Here is a 16,956-nt window from a genome sequence, read left to right as displayed (position 1 = left end):
AAGGCTATTTCTCTTCTCTGCATAGCAGAGGTATTTCTATTTTAGTAAGATGGTTTATTCTACGCCTTTGGGGCTATTTATCTCCTTAGCCAAAGGGGCTATTTACGACTAAGTAAACTAATCCGCCTGTATATAATATAAGTACCTCTGCTATGCAGAGTAGAGAAATAGCCTTTGGGGCTATTTACGACTAATCCGAATTTACCTAAAATAAATAGAAATTCCGAAGGGCTATAATAAATTCCCAATATATAGTAAGGGCCGCACTTACTATAATATAAAACGCCATTCACGACCTGTTGCTAGAGGAGCGATTCATTGTTATTGTGTTGTGATAATGACGCCTTCTTCTTTCTTTTGTTTGTGTCCAGTCCGTTGTCTGTCTTTTGAGGCTTATCTTAGGAGGGGTCTTCCGGGGCGCCATGATCCTTCTATCTGGAACAATCGAGGGCACTGACTGACTGCATCAATCATCGCTCAGTGAGCTATTAATTGCCTCCAATAGCGCTTCGCTTGCATGCAAGGCGGCAGCCCACGGAGCGGTAGACGCGCGCGGGCGAAGGAGATGCATGCATTTTGAGTACTGGTGGTACTGGACAAGCTCTAGGGGATGAATCTCTTTCTTATTTCGCTCCGCTCCTTTCTTTCCCATGACGACTAGGAACGGGCAAATAAAGAATTTCACTTCGAATTCCGGACCTCAACATCCTGCTGCTCATGGTGTTTCACGATCAGTATTGGAAATGAACGGAGAAGTGGTGGAACGTGCGGAACCACATATTGGATCACTCCAGTGCGGCACGAAGCCGCTGACGCTGAGTAGGCTCCTATGCCGCTAGCTATGCCCTGCTCGGTCCCCCGGCACGGTGGGGGTGGAGTAGCGCGTCATGAGCACCGGGCAAAGGGGCGGTTGAGCAAGCTTTCCAGGTTTGGTTTGGATAGGGATAGAAGGGAGAAGGTTGTGAAGGTGGCCTCGTTATCCACACATCTGGTCGGATGAATGGAGGACGGGTTTGTTTGAACTTTCTGAGATGGAAGTACATTGAGCCTTGTAGTTTCAGATGATAAAAAAAATATTCAGGTAAGGTACTCAACTAGTGCTGGTAGTATGCTGGATATTTGATTAACATTGTTAACTAGGTACTTCCCTTTTTTCCACAGTTTTTTTGGTTGTAATGCAACATGTGTAATTTGAACAAGTATATGATAGTTTCCTAATTACAATTAACGATTATTCTACTGGTCAGACATCCTTATGAGTGTGTTCACTGGTATATGACTCCGATAAAAGATGTCTATGATGCATGTGTTTGCTGCATATTTTCACAGAACTAGCCATTATCTAATTCAGCGAGATAATATGTTACTAGATTGCTAGAATTTAGGTAGAAATTTGATCATACTTGCAGTCAAGCACCTGAGCAACTGTTCAATGCTTTAATATTCTGTTGCAGATATTTTATTATGCTCCAAAAACTTTAGAGAGTTGGAAAGGGCAGAAGCTTTTGTCTAGAGCTGAATTTCATGCTGGGGCCCACGTGACAAAATTCTTAAGGCTGCAGATGCTCTCCACCTCTTCTGATGGAACCAATATAACTCCTGGTTCTGACAAGACCAACCGGTTCGCCCTTCTTTTCAGTACGCTAGATGGGAGCATTGGTTGTATTGCACCACTGGATGAGCTAACATTCCGCAGACTTCAGACTCTGCAAAGAAAACTAGTAGATGTTGTTCCCCATACATGTGGCCTGAATCCAAGATCATTTCGCCAGTTCCGTTCACATGGAAAGGCACATCGTCCTGGTCCAGATAATATGGTGGATTGTGAGCTTCTTTCCCAGTAAGGATTCTTTTCTTCACGCCTATGATGAGAATACCTGGTAAATTAGTTGCAAAGATGTTAGATAACTATATGACTACTTTTTATATCAAAATTTGTGCTGCTCAAAGTTCCTTTTCCTGTGTTTCGATGATGGCTTGTTAATCTATAATTCTTCGGGTATAGATAGATCTATTTGATTGATGTATAGATAATATTTGCTTTCAGATCAGATTTCTATTCAAGTTAAACAGCATTAAGGTGGGCAATCCCTTGAAACACGTAGGAAAGCAATTTTGTTACCCAATTATTCTTATCAAATTAAGTTTTAAGAGCAAATACTATTTATTACCCCTGAGAAAGCAACCACAGTGTATAATATATACAAGGACATAACATTTTGATGAGCCTTATTTAGCAACACAATTTAGAGATTGGGAAATAGGATTAGGAAGGAATTTGTGCTATTTTCGGTAGGATATTGTCGACTGCCCAAGTTGCATGCTGTGTTCCAGGCAGGAACTGTTCCTTGAGAAATGAGTGGAGAAAATTGTTGATTTAGAGCTGCAAATTAGCAATAGATTTGGTTTGGTTTGATTCTTACTTGCCATTCTAAATGCTGTACAATCTTTTCCCATTTCCAGGTACGAAATGCTGCCACTAGACAAACAGCTAGAGATTGCTCAACAGATTGTCACGACTCGTTCACAAATTCTTTCAAATTTAAGTGATCTTTCACTTGGCACGAGTTTCCTGTGATCAAATGTGCATTTTAAATGATCCGGAGCTTCTCTTGCATCAATCTAACGCAATGAACCTGCTTTCCCGTGGGATGCTCTGCCCAGTGGCATGCTAAAAGGAGAGCAATTTGGTATTCTAACTGATCGTGTAGTTTGATGACGAGACCCTGGTGATCAAGCACGATTCATTGCGGACGAATGACTACTACTAGATGCGATACTTTTTAGTATTCGCCCAGGTAATTTGCTGAATGCAAATTCACCCGCAAAGATGATCACCAGGAGTTGTAATCCTTTGTGTTGCGTTACTGGCATTTCTCGTTGTGATTAAATTCTTTCTTGAGAAAGAGTCGTGAAGATAATTTTGTTTGTGGTAGTCATTGATGAGTGCTACCGATGTTAATTAGCACATTGTTCTTTCATTGGCACCATTTTTTAGCAGTATTGTTCATGCATCTTGTTCTAGTAAACGCCATTCAATGCCAATGTTAATTTCCAAGCAGTTGATAATGATACCCTAAATTGTTCATGCATCTTGATAAGTATATGGCTCAAGGCAAGTTTTGTTGTATTTTTATTCATTTGATTTTTGGACCAATTTGATCTAGTCTCTTTTGGAGTGCCCAACTTGCTTGACCTGTCCCATTTGATCACCTAGCGCACATAAATTGCTCGTGCTTAGCCAACTCAGCTCGTTCTTCTCAACTAGTTTGACTCGTCTAATCAGCACAACCTACCTAGGACACAGTTTGCCCAGCCCACTTAGCTTAATGATCTGTTCTGTCAATTAGGCTCAGTCGGTCCACTCGTCCCAGCTTGGTTCACTCGACCAATCCATCCACTTATTCAGCCCCATCATCATTCAACGAGTTTTCTTGGCCCGCATGACCTATCTATCTTACTCGATTCACTCATTTTGTGTATTGAAATTTTAATCTTAAAATGTTAATTTATTAATAAATAAGCCCCCAGTCACAGTCATTACTACACCAAACATATTGTTAGTTTACAATCTATCGATCATATACAGGAATTCTAAATGCAACTATACAAAGAAAGTAGTAACAAAGTGAATACAGACAGACATCACGTAGTAGGTAAATTAGGACATCGTATCAGTGGATTTTTCAGACAAGACAAATCCAAATACAACGATGATACAACTCATGAACTTACTTCTCTCTCTCTCTCTCTCTCTCTCTCTCACATTTTGTCTTGCATCAGTCTTTATCTTCAATTTGTCTTCTCTTTTATTTTCTTCTTATGAATTACTAATAAATGTAACATTATCCAGCTACAAAATTATGAAGGTGAGGATCGAACTAGACCGCACTATGTTTGCATCTGTGCTTGATGCAAAATTTTGCTAGATCGAGCACATGACTAGGCCAAATCCAAGTATGACTTGGGACGACAACTAAACCGGCACCAACAACAACTAAACCGGTGACCAGGCCTATCACAACCCAATTTTATTTTTATTTTAAATTTTAATACAGAAAAACAATCAGAATCTTACTAAATTACCCTTCTTTTTAAAAAAAAAAAGAAAAAAAGAAAAAACCTACATATTATTTTTAAAAATTTTATATTTATTATTGAATTTCTGAGCTATCAAGTCAGCCTAGACCCTAGCCACGCCTATCACAGCCCGAGCCAATCATGTCGCGCTCATGGGGTTAGGGTTGGAATAGACCTATATATGTTGTGCTTGGGGTGGCCTAGTTTAGTCTGTGCCTAAGCTTGGTTGGCACGACCCTACCTCTAATTAGTTTTTTACCATTTGTGAATGACTGTTACTCTACTCGATGATACGAGTAATACAGACAGACCCTGAACTTAAGTTATATGCAATTACACAACAAAATCTAACAGCATTGAGAATCTAACATCATGTCATTAGTGATGATTATTTGAGGGCCATTTCCAAACATTTGAAGATTTACCCCTTCACCATTTACAATGTACAACATCCCCTTTGTTAAGCGTGTGAACTGCCGTGTTAAGAAAGGCCTTAAACTTCCACTGGAATTAACGAAGATTATAACAGTGCCTCCTGGTTCAGTACAAATTCAGTTTCATATCATAGAAAATAGAAAACTGTAATTGAGATAGATATTCAAAGAAAAGAATTTCATTGAAACACACACCTTTGTCTGCACCTTTATGGGCACCATTTGAAAGTCTTGATCCTCTTTATTTCACTGTGGTAAACAATAAGATCAGTCATATAGCTCCCTGACTTCTGCATGATAACTCCCATCCATTTTCAGGTTAGCTGGTGATCTTCAGAAGTCATAATGATTGTCTACCACAGTGCTTCAAAATGCAAGGATGGTATTTTAGCAAGGTGATGTTACTTCACAGCAGCTCAAGAGTGCATAGGCTACACTTTCTAACTTTACACGGTTGTACCCCTTTTTGGTGAAACCAGAGAAGAAAATTAAACTCAACATCCACCTATTCTGTAAATTCATTTTCAATTTTTGTAGCCAGTTCTTTATAAATTTCTCCAGAGCAAGTTTTCTACTGCCAACGTTTCGTAGCTCTGGCAGGCGACGGTGTTCTGACATGGTTTGTGCCTTTTCTTGAGTCTGACAATGTAAGCATTTTCAGTAACCGTAACTAATGGAAAGAAAAAATTATATTTAAATAAGGATGATAGAGCTTCTTCTTCCCCAAATAAAACTAGTCTTTACGACATGAAAAAATATTATATAACTATATCTTTACGTCTTCTTGAGAAACATAACAGTGATATCTCCATTACTTGATTATTTTTCTGATTACCAATCAGAACAAAAGGTAATATATAAGCACATAAATTGCGAGAGGAATAGGACTGGATGATTTCTGGAGGAACTTATAATGTTAGCTATGACATGGAACTAATCTCCCAACTACCAATTCTCTTTAGAAATTGTTTGTTAACTACATTATACTAGACATACTCCAAGAATTAAGAAGACTGATTATTTAAACACTTAAGAGAGTGAGAGACTGGGAATTCTTCAGCAAAAAAGGTTGAACACACAGGTGATGCAATGGCTGAAGGTTAAACTTACTTGAAGGCTTCAATGCATCGTTTATCTTTGGCTGGGAGACTGTGTCCTGTCCAATCGTTTTCATCGGTGGTTTAGGTATTCTTGCTGGTATCTTAATCCTGCATTTACCATAAGGAGCATAACAAGTGAACAAGAAGTTCGTTGAAGGATGTAAACAAGGGAAGATTTAAAAGTATTAACTCTTTCTCTTTAGGAGTTTCTGATGGTTTCTTTTGTTCAGGGAAGAGGGAGAACTCTACGGCACAGTTCCTTGAACCATCTGTATCTGCTACCATGGAGGAGGGTAGCTTGTCAGATATGTCACTTAACCTCTCCTCTGCATCTTCATCATGAATGCCTGAAAGCTCTACATCAGCAGAACTACTACGAACCAGTTTCCGTACTGTTGGAACTGACAATCCTTGTCTCCTGTATTTATTTTCTTCTGCAGACTTCTGTGAACTAGATTCAGAATGATATCCATTCTCTGACTTATTCTCATGATTTTTGGTTGTCTTACTTTTGTTCACTAGCTTTCGACCCAATATTTTTTGTTTTAGTTGTACCGTAGCACCTAAGATCGAAATGCCACCAGGAGGGGAGGAATTTTTTTTCAATAGGCCCTTACTATGCCTTTCTATTTTTACATCAGGAGACTGTGATCTGAGAATTTTCACTTGTTTCAGTTGTTCAATCTCCTCCTCTTTCCTTGCAATTGTATCTTTAAGTGATGCTACCTGCAATTCCAAATCAAAGATCAGAGGGACATTCTGGACTTGGTTTTTATCAATTGACTTGAAAATTTAATTAGTTACTCAGATCAAATCAAAAATCTTGTTATTGATGGCTTGGTTAACTCCAATAAAACCACCACTTGGGTTATATGCGACCTTGTTAGCTACTTACTCAATATGAATAGACCTTGGGAACACAATATGCAACAATGTCCAATATGAAAGGTTTGTTTAACTCAAAAAAGTTACTTGATTGCATTTGCACAAAAATTGAAGTTAATTACTACTCCGAGAACTAGTATTTTGAAATTTTCAAGATTTCCCAAGTTATACACTTTTATGTTGGTGGATATTCCCTGATCAAATAAATTGAAGCTTTCATAAGTTTGCCATCTTGGATGACTGGTGAACCCTGAGACTGAGCTTTACACATATTTTCTTCAAGTGGCAACATGTTAAATTGTTCATTGTCAGAAAACACGGAAACCATTGATATTTGGTAATTTAATATCCAAGCATTACAATTGATAGAAGGAAATGCTGTTGAACATCTACTAAAGTTGTAATTGAAAAATCACTCTCTGAAATTTAATTGTTTTGGATACACAAAGGGAATGTAACTACAGTTTTGTGCAGTCATCCAAAACTGAAAACCAAAAATATCAAACTTACATATTGAGCTGAAAATTTAGATCTATCAGTTTCAGCATAATAAATTTATATTATTTTGATGAGTTGTGATGTTGTATGTATTTTGTTTTTTGGTTTACACATAGGTTTGGTTCATTATGGAAACATTGGTTTCCATATTAGTTGTGCTTTGGTTTGAATATCTCCAACAAAATCTTGAGTTGGTTTATAATTTTCTTGATGAATTGATAAACGGAAGTGTGTCCACCTCTAACTAGTCTAGTTTATAAAGTCATTCTGCATCATGATAAATAATTTGTGGTTGAAATTTTTGTTCCAGATATCTTTGTGATTGACATGAAAATGTTTCAGTAATTTATTTCAGTTCAAAAAAAATGGATTTCGGTTAATGTGTGCTCTTTCTTTAGTTGAGAGGAAAACTTTATAGTTTACTGTCATTAACCATAAATGCCAAACTGAGAAAAAAAACAGTACATTGCTACCTGTTCAATCAAGTCTCCAACTTCTTTGCCCTCTTTTTGGCACCTTGCTGCACCTAACTCGACCCCAGAAACCCTTTCAGCAAATTTCAAGGTACTTAAGGTCTCTGAGTACGATCCAACATCTGGATTTATCTGTACAAACATAAGTGTCTTCCATGTCCACCTGCATAATTAGTGTCTAAGTCAGGAACAAACACAACATTGTCACAATCTAAACAGGAAGATAGAATGGGCACCTAAAGCACTCTGCAGAACTTGAGTAAGCTTGCTGTTTCTGTATGGTACATAAGAGCTTTTCTGTGATAGAGCAAAGATAACATCCCCAAGCGCAGACAAAGATTTATTGATATGTTGTGCTTCCTTGAGCCTGTCACCAATGACTTCAAGCGGGTGCAACGCGCTCACTTCCAGCAAGATCAACCAGATGAGCGAGCCAGGCAAAGTGGTTTCACTTCTCAATCTATTCAACATAAACACTAAGAATACTGTAACAAAACAACATATGTAACTATTGAAAAAAAACGGAGTGACATAGAAGGATGAATAAACACAGAGACTGCACATGGTTGACTACAAGCTAGAACCTGTGTGATCGGCTGCTTCTTTCATTTAAAGCAGTGGCACAAATAGGGCTGTTACATGTCTGATTTTCATTAGTTCCAGGACATCTGAAGTTGTTTCACAGGATGGATAGTTGCATCTGGGACAGCAAGCCCATTGGGTTGAGTAGTAGGCATAATGCCAAGCGTGTGATAGTTAACAGGAAACAATTGAAAAAAGTGTAGGGAACTGATTCCAAGAATCACTAAAGAACAGGAAGAATGGGAAAATAACTGATAACAGAAAGAAAAAAAGGAAAATTAAATGCCCTAAACTGAGATATTTTATTCACATAGAGTTCCAAAGATCTTCCTCAAAGGCAGGCCCTAGAACATAAAATTGTAATAAAAGCTGCAGAATTAAGGATATCTCTGTTGTGAGCCATGATTTGCAAGGAGATCACGCACTTGCTCGTTATATTTCAACCATTTGAACACTCACTTCATGCCTAAAGGTGCCATTTTTACTCTGAGAAATGTAGGAAAAGGTCCGTAAACTGGATAGTTTACACCCCAATACTTCTCGGATCCTTCGTGGCCCTGTACTGGAAAAAAAACTCAGTTTAGCAATCAAGAATAATTTTCTAAGGGCAAATGCTGGCCGGCGCGTCCATTATCCAGTCTAACATCAACAGTAGAGCTAAAGATGAGAATAATACAAACTCAGATTACCATTGTATATGTTTTTCCTGATCCCAGTCTGACCATAAGCAAATATAGTTGGTTGACATGACAACAATATCAAGGTCGTGTGCTAAGAAGACCTCCTCTGTACACATAAAAAATCATCCATTTAGACTAGGATAATGGAACCACTCTGAAATTACATAATCATAGCATTAGTATTGTCCTGATCAATAAATAAACTCGTCCATAGATCAAAACCTTGAGTAGCAGAGGACCAAACACCTTGTTGAAATTGAACATTCTTTTACCATCTTTTCCTTGTTTACTTGGATTTACAAGAACTAGCTCACCATTCTCACCAATACACTCTATAGTTTTTTGTCTTTTGTTTTCTTCTTCAGAAAAGAAATGGCCTTATCCTACAATAAACTCTAATATTTCCTGTCATCAAAGTATAAGAAAGCTGAGTCAAGAATCTAAATAGAAGGCCAATAGCAGACACTGTCATGCTTAACAGACACCTTTTAGTTCCTGGACCTCATTATATAACTTCCGGTTTTCTGCAAGAACTTCATGATAACAGTCTGCTGCATCTGTTAATGCTTTCAGCTTTTCCCCTATACAGAAACCAGAAAGATAACTAAAACAGAAAAGGTCAGAATATGAGAGTTAAAAGTGATTAGCAAAAAATTTTTTACCGAGATTAGTGAATTCTTCGGACCATCTTTTTTCTGTATCCACAATTTCATGCTTCATAGAATCATAGGATCCCCGCAAACCCTGGCACAAACACCGATTGCTCATTCTTTATGTTGCATAAGGAAAAAATCAGTTGAAGGTGAGAATGAAATACCTGCACCGACTGCAGAAGTAAAGCTATGAAACTTTGGAAAATGCCTTCCTTCTTGCTCCAATTCTGATATTTAGACTTAACTCTGCTTCTATCTCTTCTCTTCTTAACCTTGATTCTGATAATAGATGTTCAGCGTCCTTTAACTTTAGCTTCAATTCCAGCTCAGAATCCTTGGCATTTCTTTCTATCTGCTGAGCTGTCTTGATGTGCCCTTTTCATTGTTTCTAAAGTCTGCTTAAGTTCTGAAACTACTTTGTCACTATTTTCCTTTTCCTTAATTACACGAATGATATCTTCAGAATGTAATTGCTTTTCTTCAGCTTTTGATATTTCATCCTGTAGGACCATGATTTTTTATAATGTCAAATGAGTAAATAAGAATATTGTTTATATTGGTCTATGAAAACTTCAATTAGACTTGATTGGTCCAGTAGCATGCTTCAATTTCACTTCCCGATCCCTACTTTATACTGTTTTTGCCCATTACTAATGGTAAAATTTGAAGCTTGAAAAGAGTGTTCTGTGTGAAGCTTTTGTTTGGCAATTATCAGAATTAGAACATTGAACTTTAAAAATAAGTAATAAGAGTGGACAAAGTTATTCACTCAGATTTTTTTAATACTAGTAGTCTATTATACACTACATCTGATGAGCTTCATAAACTCCTGATAAAAGCTTTGGTGTCCCAGGGCAAATTAGACCTTGACCTTGCTTGAAGCTTTGGGGCCCATGAAGCATGAGTTCCGTCATTATTGAGGATATCATAGTGCTGGAGATGGCTCATATGGAGGATATGTTAGACACGACCGTGCTGCCAAACATGGCCTGGGCATGTTCGAGGCTGAGCTCCCGAGCACGACCATGCCATTTGGCATGACTTGGGTGTGTCCGGGGCTAAGAGCATAGGCACGGTAGTGCCATCGGACATGACCTGGTCATGTCCACATCTGAGGGCATGGACACACCTGTGGCACGACTGTCTGTGCCCCGTTCTAGAGACACCGAGAATAGCCAGATTTTTGACAACACTTGATATTTTTAGTCCAAAATACCATGTATAAATTGAGATGTATAAGCAGGATCATTATAACTTTAAGCCTAATTTCTAATTACTTCTTCTTGGCCCTTTTGTGGAGTAGATACATCGCCGAACCACGTTAAATCTTTGTGCACCCTTTTCTCTAGTTTTTCTCATTTGCGTCAATTTTAGTAGTATCTTCTTGGCCCTTTGTGCACCTTAATCAATTGTAGACATGTTTACCAAAGCAAAGTCTTGGGCGATTAGTAGTATCTTTGGTAAAAGTGATTACCAAAGCAAAGTTTCGTACTCACTTTTACCCGTTTGACAAATCAATTGTAATCATTTTTATATATCTTAATTAGTAGTATTATGATAATTAGGTCTTGTTTATCTAATTATATAAGAATTGCATACGATGTAATTGGTACATGTTGCCTACCTAAATTATACGAGTCTTGGGCAATTAGCCAAAGTTAACTCAAGATGAGATATAATATAGATCTTATCACACTTGAATGTCATTGCTATTGGATTTGGAGCTAGTAGTATGGGTAAACTTCGGTTGCCCACATCCATGACTTGCTCCTACCAAGCTTTATAATTCAGTGAGAGAATCATTTAATTAAAGACCTAATTAAATGATTTAAATATGATACTTATTTTTGCATTTCTTATTGAAAATCATTATGTCGTCAAATATGTCTAATACTCTTTCTCTACGATCTGTTTTGATAAGGACAAGCTCAATGGAGCTAATTTTCTAGACTGGTACAGAAATTTAAGAATTGTTCTCAAGCAAGAACGAAAATTGTACGTCCTAGAGTAACCTATTCCTGAAGCACCCTCCACTAATGCTACTCGCGCTGATAAGGATGCTTATAAACTCTATTAGTGTGCTGAATGCTAGTAGTCTATTATAAACTCTATCAGAGTGGATAAAGTTATTCACTCAGATTTTATTAATACTAGTAGTCTATTATAAACTACATCTGATGAGCTACATCAACTCCTGATAAAAGCTTTAGTGTCCTAGGGCAAAATTAGACCTTGACCTTGCTTGAAGCTTTAGTGCCCATGAAGCATGAGTTCTATCATTATTGAGGATATCATAGTGTTGGAGATGACTCATATGGAGGATATGCCAAACATCGGTGTGCTGTCGAACACTGCTTGGGCATGTTCGGAACTGAGCTCTCGGGCACGACCATGCCATTTGGCATGACTTGGGTGTGTTCAGGCTTGAGAGCACAGGCACAGCAGTGCCATCGGACACGGCTTGGTCATGTCCGCATCTGAGGGCACGGGCACACCCGTGGCACAACTGGCCATGTTGCATTCTAGAGGCACCGAGAATAATAGGATTTTTGACAACACTTGATATTTTTGGTCCAAAATACCATGTATAAATTGAGATGTATGAACAGGATCATTATAACTTTAAACCTAATTTCTAATTGCTCCTTCTTGGCCATTTTGTGGAGCAGACACAACGTTGAACCACGTTAAATCTTTGTGCTCCCTCTTCTCCCATTTTCTTGTTTCTCTTTTGCGATTTCTTCATGATGTCACAGCGCAATCTCAACAACTGGTATCAGAGTTCCAGGTTATCGTCTGGGGTTTCTTCTACGAGGTTCGATCTGGCAAAGTTCAATGGAATTGAAAATTTGGAATTATGGCAAAGGAGAGTTAAAGATCTGCTAGTGCAATAGGGCATGGTGAAGGCGCTAAGCAAAAAGAGACCAGATGTTCAGATGGTATGAAGAAGACAGATTGGGAGGAACTATAGGCGAAGGCGATGACAATGAACAGATTCTGATGTGAGGAAGGAAACTCTCAAGTTGGAGGAGTTCACAAGTGCTCTGTTGGGATTTCATTAGCGAAAGAAAGCAAGTGATGAGACATCTCAAGGTGAAGGGCACATGGTGAGCGGCAACGAGGAACATGGTAGGAGCAAGACTCAATATTGGTCAGGCAACAATAATAACGCCCAATCTAAATCGAAAAACAAGAAGAAGATCATGTGCTACAAGTGTGAAGTAAATAGTCACATCCAGAGAGATTGTCTAGAGAACAAAAAAGCTAATGCAAAGAATAAAGATGGGTTGTCGAAGTTTGTAAACATAGTGGAAGAAGAAAATTCAGATAGCGGCGATGGAGATATGTTCTCTGTTTCATCTGTTTCAAAGCAATTGACAAATTCTTGGATCCTGCAAAGTCATTGGAATAGGTAATGTCAGAATTAAGATGTTTGATGATGTGGTCAGAATCATAATTTAATATCTCGAACCGTGCCGAGATTTTGATCCCAAACCAGAATGATACAATTTCGGTACCGTATCGTACCATGCTGATACAGTTTCAGTATTTTTTAAATATAAAATATATTAATTAAAAATAAAAAATTTAATCTAAATATTTAAAAATATAAAATATAAAATAATATAATTATATACATATTAAATTAATGGGAAAATTTATTATGTTTTAATTAATCCTATTAAAATTATCCAATCATAGCATGAAGTTGATTAAAATTATTAGCCTAACTTATTTATTATAAACCTAAGTTTATTAAAAACCCATAAGTGTTCTGCATGACCGCAGACACACACGACCTGCACGATGCTTCTAGAGGCGTCGCTGAGCTCGAGCGATTCCTCCAGAAGCTTCGCCAGTCCCGCGTGACACCTCCGAATGCATCGTTGGTCCCGTACGATGCCTACAAACGATGTCCCGATCGACATCACTTGTGTCGTGTTAGTGTTAGCCCTTAGAGTCAATTATGAGATGATTGACAAGGGAACTTTTGTATCATATTTCATTAATAAAAAACAAAGTTTATGATTATTATATTTACTTTAAATCTGTGTCAAATGAATAGGTATAATAATGTCCTAGGATAGTAGGTTCTAGTCTACAGCGTATCAATTAGTTGAATTGATAGTGGGAAGCTGTAGATATATATAGAACACTACTCTTAATTATTCCTAATCAAACTTTAATATACAAAGACAATATTAATACGTTGGGACTAACATGTAGGTCAACTGATGACTTAATCTCATAAGACATGAATATAAGATATCAGATTGACACATGAGTATATATTAGAAAATATGTACTAAATTGATCCACCATAAGAATATTTTATGGATCGTTATATGAGTGTCATACATAGTGACTATAAATATAAATAATCCTTAGACCTGAAGTCACTACAGTTCCTCAGATAAACGTCACTTGTAACAAAATGACCTATAAAGTCGATCATTAGGAATGTAATAAGTTATACGGAGAAATGTGAGTGATGTAGATAGGATCTATCCCTTCCATATGATGGAAGTAATATCTGTGAGCCCTTTGATTAAGTAGGACTACTAAAATACATGACCATACTTAAATAAGTCAATATGAGATATTGAGCTCATTTGGTTAAGTGAGTCTACTCGGAGAACAAAAAAATACAAAGATTGATAAGGAGATGACACGGTCTATGCCTCATGGATCAATCTAAATATCGAAGATAGAAGAACTAAATTATACAAGATAATAGACATAGAAAGATTAAGTCAGATCTCGACATTCTCATCACTTGGGTAGCAATGATGCATTGCTAGATGTCACTCATTGCTTATGTATCTAAAATGTAATTTTCAGATATATTACTAACATTATGAGAACATATTTGGTCACACACAAAGAACATGTTGATTTGGAGATGGGCTTATTTTAGTTTGACTAAACTATGAGGAACCCTAAGATTATAGAGTTAAGTCTAATCCAAATTAGACTCAAATGAATCCAACTATTGGATTATTAGATTGAGTCTAATCTGAATTAGACTCATTGGATTAGACTCAACCACTAAAGAGAATTAATGTTCATTAATAGAGATTAATGGAGCATGGATGAAAAGAAGAGCAAAAAGAAAAAACCTTTTGTATTCATTGGATAACCCTTTATATTCATTGGATGACCTTTTGTATTTATTGGATGAGTACAAAAGGTCATTCTTTATGCATTTAGTGGATGATCACTTTGAGTCTCCTCTTTCTTCTCCTCTTGGCTAAACCATCCAAGTTCCTAACACAATGGTGGTGGTTCTTCTCCGAAGGTTGAGTTCGTGCGATGAACGAAGGATGTGTTCGTGTGGATACCGAATAGGCACGACTATTTTGATCGCGTTGAGATCTACCAAATCAAGTTGCTGTTGGAATTGTTCTGTTCACGCAACAAAGGTGATAACTCGATCAAACATGTATACCGCATTTGCATGGATCTCTGAAGGGATCGATTTTGTTCCGTTGCGTTTATTTATTATTTTTCGTAAAAGATCCCTATATGCCGATGCTGGTTCGCAAGCGGAACAAGATGTTTCACCTATGTCGGGTGAAATGACTTGAGATTTTAATTCATGGTCAGAACATTATGTGATGTCAAACATGTACCAGATCTGAGGAAGAACTTGATTTCATTGGGCACACATATGGTAACCGGTGTTGATACAAATCAGCAAGTGGAGTAATGAAAGTCAACGAAGGTGCTCTAACGATGATGAAAGGATAAAAACTAGTAGGGAATATTTATAAATTACTAAGAACCACAGTTATAGGTGGAGTTGCCGCTGTAAAATCTGAATCAGACAAGATAGTCTTGTGGCATATGCAGTTAGGTCATATGGGCAAGCATGGGATGCTGAAACTTCATAAATGGAACTTATTGAAGGGTGTCAAGACGTACAAACTTGAATTTTGCAAGCATTGTATTCTTGAAAAATAAAGCAGAGTGCATTTCAAGATAATCACACACAAGAAGGGAATTCTGAACTATGGACAAGCAAATCTCTGGGGACCGATCAGAATAGCATCATGTAAAGGACATATGTATTTTGTGAGTTTCATCGACGATTACTCACGGAAGGTTTAGGTGTGCTTCATGCATCATAAGTTAGAAAGTTTCTCAAAGTTTAAGATGTGGAAAATTGAAGTAGAGAATCAGACTAGAAGAAAGATCAAATGCCTTAGATCAGATAATGGTACTGAGTATACAGATTCAAAGTTCTAAGAATTTATGAGCAGTATGGTATCAAGAGGTACTTCACGGTTCGCAGGACACCACAGCAAACAGTGTAGCAGAAAGGATGAATAGGACAATAATTGAGAAGCTTGATGTCTCAGATTGAATGCAAAGCTTGCAAAGAACTTTTGGGTAGAGGCAATGAACATGATGTGTTTCTTGATCAATCAATCACCGAGAGCAGCACTAGATGATAAAATTTCAGAGGAGGTGTAGATAGAAAATCTGGTTAATTACTCTAGTCTGAGAGTGTTTAGATATCCAACCTACATGCATGTTTTTAGTGAAGACAGATTAAAGCTAGATGTGAAGTCTAGACGGTGTATTTTTCTGAGTTATCAGAAAGGGGTGAAAGACTTCAAGCTTTGGGATCTGAAGAAAAATAATGTAGTGACCAACAGAGATGTGGTATTTGATGAAAAAGTCATGTTACAACGTACTCAAGGGGAAGAGAATCAAATACTAGAAATTTGCAACAATGACAAGGATGTTGTGCAGGTGGAGCTAGAAACCTATGGTGCTGATAGTGGTAGCTCAAAGCACATGGAGCATAAAACTATAGCTGGAGACAAGAATAGATATACAATCAAACCACATACTAGGTATGATTTTGAGGATTTAGTTTCTTATGCATTTATCACTAGTAGTGGATATCCTACTACTTTTCAGGAGGCAATACACGACTCAAAGAAGGACAAGTGGATGAGTGCTATGACGGAGGAGATAGAGTCTTTGCATAAGAGCCAAACATGGGATCTGATGGAACTTCCTGAAGGGAAAAGGGCTATAGGATGCAAGTGGGTATACAAGAAGAAAGAAGTCATATCAGAAAGTGAAGATGGAAAGTTCAAGGCTTGGCTAATAGCAAAGGTTACTCACGGGGAAGGGGATTGACTATGATGAGATGTTTTCTCCGGTGGTCAGATATGCATCTATTAGGGCAGTGTTGGCTTTGATAACACATCATGATTTACAGTCAGAGCAAATGGATGTGAAGACAACGTTTCTTCATGGTGATTTAAAGGAGCAGATTTATATGACACAACCAGAGGGGTTCAATCAATATGGGCAGAAGCACTTAGTCTGCAAGTTGAAGAAGTCGCTCTATGGACTGAAGTAGCCTCCAAGGCAATGGTATGATCAATTTGATTCCTATATGATTAATAATGGTTATACAAGATATGAGTATAATTGTTGCATTTACGTAAAAGGTCTTGATGATTGTTCACTTATCTTCTTGCTACTTTATGCAGATGATATGTTGATTGCTGCAAAGAGTATGTCTAAGATAAATAAACTAAAGAAATTAT

At 37.5% G+C, this 16,956-nt stretch overlaps 1 protein-coding gene and 2 pseudogenes across 1 annotated transcript; 2 read left to right on the top strand and 1 right to left on the bottom strand.

Annotated features, from left to right (window-relative positions):
• The first annotated feature begins 1,038 nt into the window (after positions 1–1,038).
• Positions 1,039–3,056, top strand: LOC141811975 (putative cleavage and polyadenylation specificity factor subunit 1). Its single transcript, XM_074700057.1, has 3 exons — positions 1,039–1,081; positions 1,455–1,840; positions 2,464–3,056. The coding sequence occupies exons 2-3, from the start codon at positions 1,563–1,565 to the stop codon at positions 2,576–2,578; spliced, it is 393 nt and encodes a 130-aa protein (XP_074556158.1). The 5' UTR covers positions 1,039–1,081; positions 1,455–1,562; the 3' UTR covers positions 2,579–3,056.
• A 1,920-nt stretch (positions 3,057–4,976) lies between these two features.
• On the bottom strand, positions 4,977–9,897 carry LOC141811585 (kinesin-like protein KIN-14J; annotated as a pseudogene).
• A 2,592-nt stretch (positions 9,898–12,489) lies between these two features.
• LOC141811583 (uncharacterized) overlaps positions 12,490–16,956 on the top strand; it is a 16,491-nt pseudogene continuing 12,024 nt past the window's right edge.

The sequence above is a fragment of the Curcuma longa genome, chromosome 17 (genome assembly GCF_044706935.1).
Source record: "Curcuma longa cultivar G26 ecotype Majalengka, Jawa Barat chromosome 17, ITB_CL_G26_1.1, whole genome shotgun sequence".
NCBI lineage: Eukaryota > Viridiplantae > Streptophyta > Magnoliopsida > Zingiberales > Zingiberaceae > Curcuma > Curcuma longa.
Note: the sequence above shows the minus strand (reverse complement) of the source record. Positions and strands in the feature narration are given on the sequence as shown.

Excerpts from the sequence above, each read along its gene's own strand:
- LOC141811975 (XM_074700057.1), top strand. The coding sequence starts at position 1,563 with ATGCTCTCCACCTCTTCTGATGGAACCAATATAACTCCTGGTTCTGAC. Across the intron at positions 1,841-2,463 it reads GATTGTGAGCTTCTTTCCCA|GTACGAAATGCTGCCACTAG; the intron begins GTAAGGATTCTT and ends TCCCATTTCCAG.